The 13,039-nt window shown below is 29.5% G+C and overlaps 1 protein-coding gene across 1 annotated transcript; it reads right to left on the minus strand.

Moving 5' to 3' along the window:
* Nucleotides 1-6,133: 6,133 nt before the first annotated feature.
* Nucleotides 6,134-12,873, minus strand: LOC113849874 (ABC transporter C family member 8-like). The gene is made up of 12 exons (XM_027480091.1): nucleotides 12,794-12,873; nucleotides 10,415-12,372; nucleotides 9,818-10,138; nucleotides 9,649-9,735; nucleotides 8,920-9,537; nucleotides 8,645-8,809; nucleotides 8,256-8,550; nucleotides 7,944-8,158; nucleotides 7,527-7,832; nucleotides 7,294-7,357; nucleotides 6,682-6,921; nucleotides 6,134-6,525 (listed from the first exon to the last, which is right to left on the minus strand). The coding sequence occupies exons 1-12, from the start codon at nucleotides 12,816-12,818 to the stop codon at nucleotides 6,419-6,421; spliced, it is 4,401 nt and encodes a 1,466-aa protein (XP_027335892.1). The 5' UTR covers nucleotides 12,819-12,873; the 3' UTR covers nucleotides 6,134-6,418.
* Between the last annotated feature and the right edge of the window lie 166 nt (nucleotides 12,874-13,039).

The raw sequence follows: 13,039 nt of genomic DNA on the forward strand, positions 1-13,039 counted from the left end.
TTTTTTATTTATTGACTATTATCTAACAAAATTCCTCCAACTTAATCATATTTAGCGTCACACTAAGTGCACATTCTCTTTACATGTGGAGTTTTTTTATACGAGTATTTGTCTGGAGTTATTATTATTATTATTGTACATTCATTTTTAATTCTAATAATAATGTTTTTACATTTTTTTCCCATTTTCTATCATTTTTTATCACATCATTTCTATTATTTTTATTTTTTTATTTTATATATCTCTCTTACCCACATTCATTTTACATTCATTCGTCGGCTATACAAAATTTATTAATTTTGTATTTCTATCTCCTTTGTACTACCAAATCATTCTTGATTTTTTTTTTATTTTCTCTTTACTCATTTTATATCTATTTATTTGACATGAAATAACGTGTCATCCTTTCTTTTGTTGATATTAATAACTATAATATCTTTATATTTTTTTCATTTTCAAGACCATCACATTTACTATTTTCTCTCTCCTCTTTTTCTTCTGTTTCTCTTTTTTCCCATACATTATGCACTCATTTAAGAGGCGTCAAGGAATTATTTTTCTAATATTAACTTTGATCTCTTTGGAAGAATGAAAGAAAAAGAAAACTTAAAACTTAAATTGAAAGACAATTTTAAAAAATAAATAAAGGTTTTTTCTCTCTTTTCTTTCATTTTTTAATCCAACAAAAATATTTTTTTTCATATTTTTCTCTTCTATCTAAACAAAACATAAAGTTTTGGAATTTTTTATGTATTTTTAGTTAATTTTTATAAAATAAAATACTAAATTATATACATTATTTTAAATATAAACATATTTAAGAATCTATGTACTTAATAAATAAAAAATAAATATAAAAAGTGAGAAAAATTAAAAGTTATCATTTCTATTATTTTTCCGTGGTCCAACCTATGTGACTGATGATTATGAAAGAAAGTAGACCCTTGTACTTTTTGTTTTGTCTTATTTGACAGAGGATAGATTCAAAATAAAATTACATACAAAATAATTAAAAATAAAAAATATAATTTTTGGGAAAAAAAATATCAGATAGATACAAGAAATATTTAGATGAAATAATATAGGAAAATTTGGCCATGGTAAAATTATAAAAAATAAATGATGATTGCGATGATTATGTTTTTACATGAATAAAATAGAGACAGTAGGTTGAGATATTCATGATATGCATATGGAACAGTTTATGAAAGATATAGAGTCGTGGATAAATTTGCTTTTACAAATATTCCAAATCTTGTTTGTGCAGATGATCTTAATTTAGGTTCAGTTTACTTTGGCATGGAAAATGAAATTTTGTACCATCAAAGAAAATGAATTTTTTGAACTTAAATATCACCTAATAACCTAAATCAAGAGAATGGGTAAAATTAAGAAATACAACCTTCAAATGAATTATTTTATGATCCTTTGCGATACAAAGACCATTTAATAAGCCTCAAAGTTCAACTTTAATTGGTGAACAATAACTCAGATTTGAACCAAAAGTTTATCTCTTATGAGAATGAAGAACATGTTTGATATTATCTGCATAACAAATAACTTGATCATATAAGCACACTACAAGCAAAGAACTTGATTTAATTTAAACATTTTAAAACTTAGAAAAACTAAACGTAAACAACTAAAATTAGGAGGCAAAAACCAAACATATGTTAAAGTGTAAGAATTAAAAGATCCATTAAGCCTTAAAAAATAAAAATAATACATAAATTAACTATAAAATATTTAAACAACAGAGTTATTTTCAATACATGCATTAGATCAAATGAATTATTTAAAATATAATAAAAATCTTAATAAATTATTTAATTTGAATATTTAAAAATTAAAGAAATTAAATATAAATAATTAAAATTAGGTGACCAAAATTATATATTTGAACAATTAAAAGAGACTAAATACAGGCTACTAAAACTAGAAAACTAAAATCGTATATTTAAAAAATTAAAAGAATTAAGTGTAAGCAACTAAAATTAAGCGACCAAAATTATATATATATATATATATATAAATTAAAAATACGATTAAATATTAAAAATAATATATAAATTAATTCTAAAATATTTAAATAACAGAGTTGTTTGATATCGACACATGTATCAAATGCAATGCACCCATTGTTTTCAACATGACATGGAAATTCCAGTTAACAGTATAATTTGGATGAAAAAAATAAAGCATATAAAGGGGTAAGAATTTTTATAACAAAAATGTGGTACAGAAAATAAGTAAAAATTAAAATAATTATTTCAGCTATGCTTATAAAAGATTTTCACACGATAATTTAATGAATTTTAAAATAGCTAATCACAATATATGCTTTCTATTTTCAGTTAACATTTTTAAATAAAAAATTAACCAGTCAGAATATAATAATATTTACGATAAAATTTCGTTTTTATAGTTTCAAACTATTTTTTATGCATGGCTCATATATCCGATGGTCTTATTCATGCCGAATCTTCTTTGGGAAAAGCATTATACGACAAAACAAATAATAGAACACCGAAAGATTGTTGTTTTTGTTTGGATTTGCGGATTTTACGAGGAAAGAAATTTAGGGTAATGATTCTGTCCATAAAAATATTATTATTTTTATTCCAATGTGTTGTTTTTATCTGAAAATAAAGAAAAAACAAAGGGGCTAAAAAAAATTCATGTCTCTCCTTATCAGTGAAATGAATAGTAAAAAAAAAGAAGAATTTTCTTGAGCTATTTTATCTTATATTAAGTATTAACATCCATCACACTAATTAATTGTATTCTAATTTGATAAACATTTATACATAGTCCTACACTAATTATCAGATTAATAAAATTTGTTATTAAAAATAGATAATTTTTTTAACAAGTATTTGTTACAGAAATATAATTGTATTTTTTAATGGTATTTTAGATGAGAAAGAGGTCCTAGATTCTATTATTCTGAGATCCTGAAAATGGTTATCACTTGTTAGTAAGGGAAAACCTATTATGTTAGCTGATTGGTATTTTAACATACAAAATTGCATCTGTTTTAATTTTGCATAAATATATTTTTGTTTTTTATTTCTCTGAGTAAGTAAATTTTTGTGTGTATATGAGTTTTAAATTTCTCTTAAACTCTTTTTAATAATATTTATTTTACCTATAATATAATATATATATATATATATATATATCAACCAACAAAATAGTTAAGATCCAATAAAATTGTAATATTTAAAAAAAATCATATTGTATAGTACAAGAATAATTAAATATAAATATCAAACTCAAAAATAAAATAAAATTAATGCTTATGTATCATAAAACATATTTATAGATGCATATTTTTATCTTTATGATTTTTGTATACATTTGTACTTTATATTAGTTTTACAAATTTTAAATAATTATTATAAAATTATTAATATATATATTTAAAATAGAATCAATAGTATGTAACATTTTTTTTTATAAACGCATTATTGTAATAATTGTTTGAAACCACTCTTGCACTTCACTCAAATAATAATAACAACATAATACTGACAGCTAAAATCAAGAAAAGACAGATACAACCTAATCTATTTCTTATTCAGAATTCAAAACAACAAATACAACCTAATCTATATCTTAATATATCTATAGAAGACAATTTCCATCAAATAATAAAATATTATGGACGCTTTAAATTAATAAAATCTGGTTAAAATTAATATATATTAATTAAATTACAATAAAGGAAACAATATTATTAGATATTGCAAGATTGTTGGCAATTAATTCTCCACTCTGCTTTCAATTTATTATACCTATTTCTTCCTTCATGTGATTTCTTTTTTCAATATATTTCACTGTATCTGTATCTTCACAGATAATTTGATTCTTTTAAATATTTTTCATGTATCTACAATTGTGCAATTGTACGATCTGCATTTAATATAGTACCTTCTGTTTCTAAACAAATAAGTTTATTAGTTTTCTTAAATAATAATTATGTTACAATTTTAAGATAATTATTATTTTTTTAAAATTATTTATTTATTGTAAAATAAAATTTTAAAATAGACACAAATTTATAATATTTTAGTAAAAAATAAAATAATTACATATATTTTTAATTTTTGTAACCATTTTAAATAACTATTTTTTTAGATTTATAGTACATTTAAAATTATCTGTAATAATAAATAGTCAAAATAGTAATCTATATATTAAATAAAAAATATCTATTTTATTTTTTTGTATATTTAATTATATATAATTTAAATTTAACTTTTAAAAATACATAATACAACACTGTATATTTATAAATTTGAAAGATATTTTTTACTCTTTTAAAATTAATAATTGTAATTTTTTATATTACATAATATTTATATTTTTAAAATATATTACTAATTTTTATTATTTATTGTATATATTAATACAATAAAATTAATTATTATGATTATTATTTATATTTTAATTTTCAAGTCATAGTAAAAGTTTAAAAAAAAAGTATTAATTGTCTAAAAATATGTAACTATGTCTGACTTATCTGAATGTTGGAAAGTGGCTTGGTTTCTCTTTCATGCAGTATACTTGTTGCTGTCATCGTCTACTTTCTAATGAATGGTCCTAATTTAGCCATAAGTTACATTATTTCAACATATAAGAAAAAAATTAATAAAGCTGATGTTATATATAATTATTTTTATATATGATATATATATTCAGTTTTTAAAAAATACTTTTCTATTTATTAATTAAAGTTAGATTTTTTAATAAAACATTTGTATTTTTTCAATAAAATATTTATCCCTCTATATACTGGAAACCATTTTGCAATTTATTCATGTATTATATTTTGGACTAAATTTATATGTTGTTCTTTAGATCTTATTAGTGTTGTTTGAAAATTAAAATTAGAGTTTTACCTTGTTAAAATATTTGTTCTTAATGTTATCACAGATTATTAAAATAAAACTCTAATTTTAATTGATAAACAACACCTAAGAACTGAATTTATGTTTTGAACATATATTTTTATATTTTCACTTGATCACTGGTTTGATGGAACAACTTAGGATCTAATAGTGTTATCTTATCCGTGTCCAATTAGCATAGAGGTGATTAGTGTTTTTCAGTATGGAGTCTCATAGGGAGCAACCTTTGGGATCAGAAGGTAACTATTGCAGCAAATAATAAGTTATGAGGAGATGCTAATTTTGACCCCTAACTTAGCACCTATTCTCCCTTCTAAGAAAGCAATTTTATTAAGCTTTGACAATAACATCCAGCACCATCTCCAACTTTTATCACACACACAGGTTTCAATTAAGCTCTGAAAGTCATATTTATACACATAGGTTTGATACAAAACTTTGCTCCTTGCAGAGCAACCTCGGTTTTTCAGACATATCCATGAGTGGCATAGCCATAAACCAAAGAACTTCATTTTTCTTCTTTTTACGCTTCTCTTTTTCTCTGAGGTTTGCTAACACTTATGTTACAACAATAAATAAGAAAATAAAAAAATATTAAATAAGAAAAAAACACCAATCACATTGAAATCATTAAGAAAATAATTTTTAATATATTTTAATGTGAATGAACATCTAATTAGCATTGATGTACTGTTATAAACAAGTCTCTCTAGAGCAGTTTTCCCTTTTTTGTGACTCGTAACATCACTGATTGTTATTGTTAGTTTTGAATACTCTTGTTACTAATTTTGAGAATTCAAGACATAAAATGAAAGAAGAATTTAGAAGTTAATAATAGTAGAGGTTTTCGGAACTTCAATTTACTGTTGATTTTCTTTCAACTTTGAATGTTGTAAGTAATTAACTTTGAACGCTTGTATTACAGACGAAGACTTCGTAAGATGGAATCATTCTTGCATGAGTATAATGTTTATAGGCACAACCTGTTAAAAAGTCAAAATAGTATTAAAATAACTTAAGCATAAACTTCATCATTATTTTAATACATGATGTCTGAAACTCTGTCTTATATGTGTTCATATATGAAAGAAGGCAAATACATATTCACACAAGTGTGTGAAAAGGGTAATCTAAGGCCATCAAACTGACTCAGATAAATCTTAGCCATCAGACAAATAATATGACAAGGCCAAAGACTAGGACTGACAAAGATTGCAGGTTCTGTTTCTGGCTGCATCCAATTTCACATATTGTGAAATACTTCATTGGTTATCCCTATATTTTTTACGAATGATTAAGAATCATTCTCATTTAAAATTCATGCTTGTTGGAGTATTCTGTGAATAATGAACTTCGGCACATATGATTATTCATCAAATAAAGCTTACTGAATTTTCATTTCTTTATACACACATTCTTTTTCTTTTTGTGTCTCAACTATAAAGGGATGCAAGCAACTACAAAGGCAAGCTAAGCTTAGAATTCAGACAAAGTCCGAAATTCCTTTACAAAGATTTCCTCCTGCAGCTAGACCAATATTCAGCTACAAGCTTGGAGAATGAAGAATTGGACTCCATAAGTTTTGAAGGTTCATCATACTCCACCAATTTTCCTACAATTATAACAAAAAACTCAATGGTATGAAACAAACAACTTCTTACTATTATCTTATTCAACAAGATTGGTCCCTCCTTGAACCGAGCAAACCAATTTCAAGAGAAAAAAAATTGAATTTTCTTTTTGTACACTTAAAAGAAAAGCATCTTACCATAGGAAAGAACCGTGACCATGTCACTGTCTATTACAGTTGGAACTCTATGAGCCACAGTAATAACAGTGCATTCAGAGAATTCCTGTCTGATGATTCTTTGTAAAATAGCATCTGTGGCAGAATCAATGGAAGCTGTTGCTTCATCCAGAACAAGAATTCTGTTCCTTTTCAGAAGGACTCTTCCAAGGCAAAATAATTGGCGTTGTCCCATGCTCCAATTTTCGCCTTCACTACTCACTATAAAATAAAAAAAAGAACTTTAATGAAGTTATGTATAATTGTAGCAAATCATACTGAAGAGTGAAGTCAAAAGAAACAAAATTAAATCTTGTGTAAGTTGTGTCATTAGAAACAATGAAGTACATGCTTCAGCCAATGAATTGTTGGGAGTAACAAGAGAAAGAAGATAAAAGAGAGAGAGAAAAAAATGACAAAAGAATGAACAAAGTTTTCGCATATTTCAGCCAATGAAGCAAACAGTGTATGCATATTGAAGGTTTAGAACTAGTCACACATATAATATAATAATACGAAAAAAAAAAGGAAAAATAGGCCAAGAATAGCAGATGTAGAGTTAGATTACACAACTCTAACATGAATACAGCTCACCTGATGAGTCCAGTAGATATGGTAGTCCAGTTATAGCCTCCTTGAGTTGACACATCTCTAAAACCTACAGAGTGATGAAAAGCATTAGGAACTAGTATAATGCTGATTCTGTTGAAAAGCATTAGGTTTTAGAGATGTACCCTATGTTAGTTGGCTTGCACCTATTTAAAAATGTTAAAAACTGTATTTAAAAATGAAAGAAGAAAAGTCCTTGGTAGAGTTTACCATCATACCTTCCATATTTCATCATCAGAGAATTGGTCCAGTGGGTCCAAGTTGGTTCGAATACTACCCCTGAAAAGGATTGGTTCCTGAGGGATGATGCTAAGCTTCATTCTTAAATCCTTCAGGCCTATTGAGCATATGTTAAGCCCATCAATTAGAATTGTACCACTTGTAGGCTCTACCAAACGAAACAATGCACTTAAAAGAGTTGTTTTTCCACTCCCTGTTCTTCCTACAACCCCTACTCTAGTCCCTTCTTTGAAAGTACATGTGATTCCATCCAGAACAAATGGAGTATTTGGACGATATCTAACCTGAAAATAATAATTTTTTGGTCGGTCCAAACTACCAAATTTGGAATAAAGTGAAGTGACAAACAAGGGATGGTGCAGAATTCATATTATATAATTCTTTCATTTGTTTACCTTCAAAGCTTGAAATTCTATCCTGCCTTTGGAAGGCCATGAAGGTGGTGGCCTTTTATCTTCCATTATTTTTAGAGGCTCTTGTGGTATCTGCATGAATTGTTTGATTCGTTCAACAGAGATGATGAAATTTGACAAGTTACAAGACCACTTAGTATAATACAGCAGGGTTTTTGTCAATGACAAAGAATAAGACAGAGAAAGTCCCACAAGACCTGAATACACCAGAAAAATAATCAAACATGTCAAAGTCCTATAAAAATGCCATAAATGAGAACAATGTAGAGATTAATATCATGATTTTAATGCCACCTGGAGCTATTGATCCCTTGGGAAGAAAGACAAATAGAGAAGCTGCAGTGAAAAAGATCAAATTTTGGAGTATTTCAGTTCTTGCTAGTAACCATTCCAAAGCAGCATTAGTATGCAAGAAAAGTGCAGCATCTGTGTCAACTAGACGTAGGAATGTTTGGAAGAATCTGTCCACCATATTGAAAGCTCTTATTGTGACCACTCCTGCTGATGTCTCTGTGGCATAATTCACAACTGGAGCTTTTGTTGTTCCATTAATTCTTACTAATTCCCTTGCAGAGGTTTCATAGTAGACCTTATAAAAAGGAAGGAAAAAAAATAATTGTCACTTATTTCATTTGTTTAAGTTCAAGGACAGAAGAAAAAGGAAGCTTAGAAACTGCATCAACCTTAATGTAGTTTCCTACTACTGCAACTAGAATGGCTACTATAAGAACTTCCCATGTGATTGAAGAAATAATCCCAATTCCTGTTATAAGCTCAATCCCACTTTGTACTGTAAAGATTATGGCGAAAGGTATATCAAAATCCAAAATAGCCAAATCTGATGATGCCTGCGTAGCATAAACATTGAAATTCTAAATGAGTAGCAATGGTTAAATCAAAATTTTGAAATAAAATAAACTTGAGTTTCCTAGCCTAACTGACATATAATATAACTTACTCGGGTTAAAATTCTCCCAACAGGAGTTGAGTCAAAGAATGACATGGGAGCATTGAAAATGGCAGAAGTGAAACCTGAGAAGAATGCTTTAGAAGCCTTTAATCCAAGATGAGCCATAAAAACAGCCCTCACATAAGCAAAGGTAGCACTACAAAATGCCATTGCTGTGTAAACTCCAACCAGCATGATACTGGAGATGCTTGAAATTTCACTGGCTATGGCAAGCCAATAAGATGATGCAGTCAGAAAAACAGCAAAACCTATCAGAGCTATGAAGCTCAAACACATAAGAAGCATCCCATTGGAGATTATAACGTAATCCAGGAATAGTTTCCATCCAGCACTTCCCAGTTCTCTTTGTTCTTCTTGAGTAAGTTGTTGCCCTTCAAAACTTGTCTCACATATTTCTCCATCATTGTTTTTTTTACTGGGTTCACACACATGATGCTGTTTTTCATTATTGGCTCTATCTACTTCTTGACATTCTTCTAGGCTTTGACGTATATCCAGAACAGTTATTGCATCTCTATGAGCATTCACAAGCTGCTCAAAGGTTGCCCCAGATGTTAACAGCTCCTCATGGCTTCCTGCTTGAGAAATACACCCACCCTCTATAACCTGGAAAATGCAAAGTCGTATATTTTTGTATTCATTTGAATAAGGAGTTGGCTTTTAACATTATCATGCTATGATAAATGTAGGGACATTATTAGAATAGAAATATGTCACCAGAATTTTATCAACTTCTGTCAGAAACTCCACTTGATGAGTCACTAGGATGACTGTTTTCTCTCTTAGAGCACTCATGACACAGTCCTGCAATTCAAATTTGAAGTTAAGTAGAAGGCATTAGACTAAAAGATTGTGCTACAAAAAATCTTCAGGGTGCTGTTCTTACATGGAATAGAACTGAAGCAGTATGTGCATCTACTGCACTGAAAGGGTCATCAAGAAGATATAAATCAGCATCATTATAGACAGCACGCGCAAGTTGAACTCTTTGCTTCTGTCCTCCACTCAAGTTAAGCCCTCTCTGGCCTATTTCTGTAAGATCACCATGGCTGAAGCCATTTATATCCTTGTCCAAGGCACATGCTTTAATGGCATTCTCATATCTATTTTCTTCCATTGATTTTCCGAAGAGTATGTTGTCCCGAATTGTTCCACTCTGAATCCAGGAAGTTTGAGAAACATAGGCTACTGCTCCATTCAAACTAACCTGATGGCAATCAAAGCAAATAACAAACGATAAAACTTAGGTCCAGTTACTTAAGTGCTATTGATATTGTTTACCGATCAAATTAGTTTTACCTTAGTAAGGTGCAATAACATTAAATCCATATTAAAGTAAATCTTTAAATGTATATTAATTGGTAAATAGCACTAAAATCACCTGAAGAACAGTACATAAGTTTTGTCCGGTAACAAAATATAGAAATAGAATTAATCAAACAAACTGCATTAAAACTAGTTTTTTTTAAAATTTATAACTCACAGTTCCAGAAATTTTTGGCATCTCTCCAAGGATAGCATGCAATAAAGAAGACTTTCCAGCTCCAACTGGTCCACAAACTGCTACTTTTTGTCCCCGACTTATGCTTAAATTGATGTCTCTCAAGGTCAAGGTCACTAATTCTTCATCCCAACTGAAATTACCTGCCTCTATTTCAATGCAATTATCTGATTTTGAAATTGAAATGCTCCCTTTTTCACGAGTTTTGAGTTCATCATCAAGGAGAAAAGTGTTAAGCCTATCCAAAGAAACTCCAACTTGTGCAACAACAGAAATAGCCTCAGGTATGAATCTAACGGGTTCAGCCATGGTTCTCAATGCGGCAAGAACTGTGAATATAGTTACAGCATTTAGTGGAGCAGTCTTAAAGAGGGTGCATCCTAATAACACTACTGCGCAAATAACTGTTGGAGAAAGGACAAACACTACAGTTCCAAAAGCCCTTGTGAACTGCGTCTCAGCCAACCATTTGAACTCACTATCACGAAGTGACTCAACCATGCTCATAAATTTATCCTCCCATGATTGTAATTTAATAATTTTGATACTATTCAGGATCTCTGAAGTTGACCTGAGTCGCTGATCTTGTGAAATCAGGATTTGTGACTGACAATTTTTAATCTTCTTCGAATATGGAAGATTGAAGAAGAATGCAAATATGAGAAGAATAACTAATGCTGGAAGAGCTCCAAGTCCCACAACCCAAAAAAGCACCACAATGGATAAGAAAATTTGCAATGTAAGGCTCCATCCAGTGTGGAACCACCACAAAAATTCTCCCATCCTGTAGGCATCAACTGCTATGTAATTCACAATCTCCCCAGTTGAGTGCCTTCTCCTTCCCAAGCTTGAAAGCCTCAACAGCTTATCATACACAGCCACCATTAGTGCTAACCTCATTCTCATACCTGATCTCCTTGAGTCAAAGTACCAGTGCCTCTCACACACTGACTCCACCAATTTGGCAAGAACCAGCCACCCCAATATAGCAAGACCCTCACACAAGTTATCTTCACTGCGACTTGCATAGTTTACAAAGGCATATACTATCAAAGGTGAAAGAGCTGCAGAAATAGACTTAGCTAATGCATTAATTGATATGCATATATTCTCTTTCGTAAAGACTCTTAACATGGTCCAGATAACCTGATTCTTGGGACTGTTTGAACCATTCTCACTTAAGAAGGAATCCCATGTGTGAGCAAACTTTTGGAAAGAGAAATTAGCTTTGTCTTCACAAGGTAGAGAAGGGATGTCTTTAAGAGCTAATGGCTTTTTATAACCCAAAGAGAGTAAAGGATTAATCCAAGAAAATGTGAATCTGCTAAAACAATTGGCCTGGCTTAATCCTGTCTGGCTTGTTTCTACCTTTTCAGTTTCACACAACAATGGTTCAAACATTGTGTTACTCTGGGATTGTTTTGAAATAAAGTAACCATGGTTTCTTAAAGCACAAAAGAGAAGAAGGAAGCTTACAAGCCAAGGCAACAAATTAAACACAGGAATAGTGTGTACTCTCAGAAGAATTTCAATATTCATAGCAGAAAGCAATGCACATAGGCACACCCACCAAACAGTGTTTAGACATATGATACTTTTGCTCCTTTGAGTGAGCAAAGAAACTGCAAGAGAGGTCCAAACTAGTCCCTTAATAGTACTTGCAACCCAACTTAAATAATCTGATTTTTCATTTTGATCAATGAAATTATACAAAAGATTGATAAAGTACATCATGCTAGTAATAAAACAGCAGATTGATGCTACCACCAAAACACGATCCTTTCTGCTGATACCACTTGCATGGTGTTTTCTACCTAAGCCTATCAGCATAAGTAGGTAGAAAACACACATGAACAACAGATTTATTCCATCAATTATGCTTCTTTGAATGCAGAAAGAAGCCAAAGTAAATTTCCCTTCACAAATCCATGAAAGTCCACCTGCATTTCCATTGATGGTATTTAAGTTATCAAAATCACAAATACTAATGATACATATACAAACATATGGAAGTTACTCTTGCAAACAGTGAGGAGGAATTTGGTTTTAGAACAAAACTTGAATATTAATACCCTTGCATTCTTTTACTACGAAAGAAAATTAAAGTTGCTAAATATATCTGTTTATATAAAATGAGCCATGAATGCACAAATAAAACATTATTTATTCTGAAAGTATAGAAGCATGCATTCCTTAATTGTGCCATTAACATTATAACCTTTTTTTCCATCCCATGACAATCAAATAGTATGCTTTTAATTAACCTGATATATCTTGCACAACATATATATTATGAATTATAATTTATAATCCACTATGATTTGCTCAAGTAAATAAAAGTATCCAAAGACAAAAGTATACCCAGTGAGCTCCAAAAGTAAGCCATTGCTGAAGAAACTTCAATAATTCACTTATGCTACTTCTTTGCTGTGAAGCTTGGTCCTCAGGTTCGTCTTATATAAACGAGGTTGCTACACTGATGCTACTTCAATGATGTCGCCAGAGAGGTTGGTACCTGTCTTTGTAATTAAAAATACAATTTTTTTTTTGGGGGGTTACATATGAATGATATAGTTGAAAATTACCATAAAAACAATTTGTATTAAT

This window comes from Abrus precatorius, unplaced genomic scaffold (genome assembly GCF_003935025.1).
Source record: "Abrus precatorius isolate BTA unplaced genomic scaffold, Abrus_2018 Scaffold9, whole genome shotgun sequence".
NCBI lineage: Eukaryota > Viridiplantae > Streptophyta > Magnoliopsida > Fabales > Fabaceae > Abrus > Abrus precatorius.

Excerpts from the sequence above, each read along its gene's own strand:
- LOC113849874 (XM_027480091.1), bottom strand. The coding sequence starts at position 12,818 with ATGGCTTACTTTTGGAGCTCACTGG. Across the intron at positions 10,139-10,414 it reads TGCCAAAAATTTCTGGAACT|GTTAGTTTGAATGGAGCAGT; the intron begins GTGAGTTATAAA and ends GATTGCCATCAG. Across the intron at positions 9,538-9,648 it reads CAGAAGTTGATAAAATTCTG|GTTATAGAGGGTGGGTGTAT; the intron begins GTGACATATTTC and ends TGCATTTTCCAG.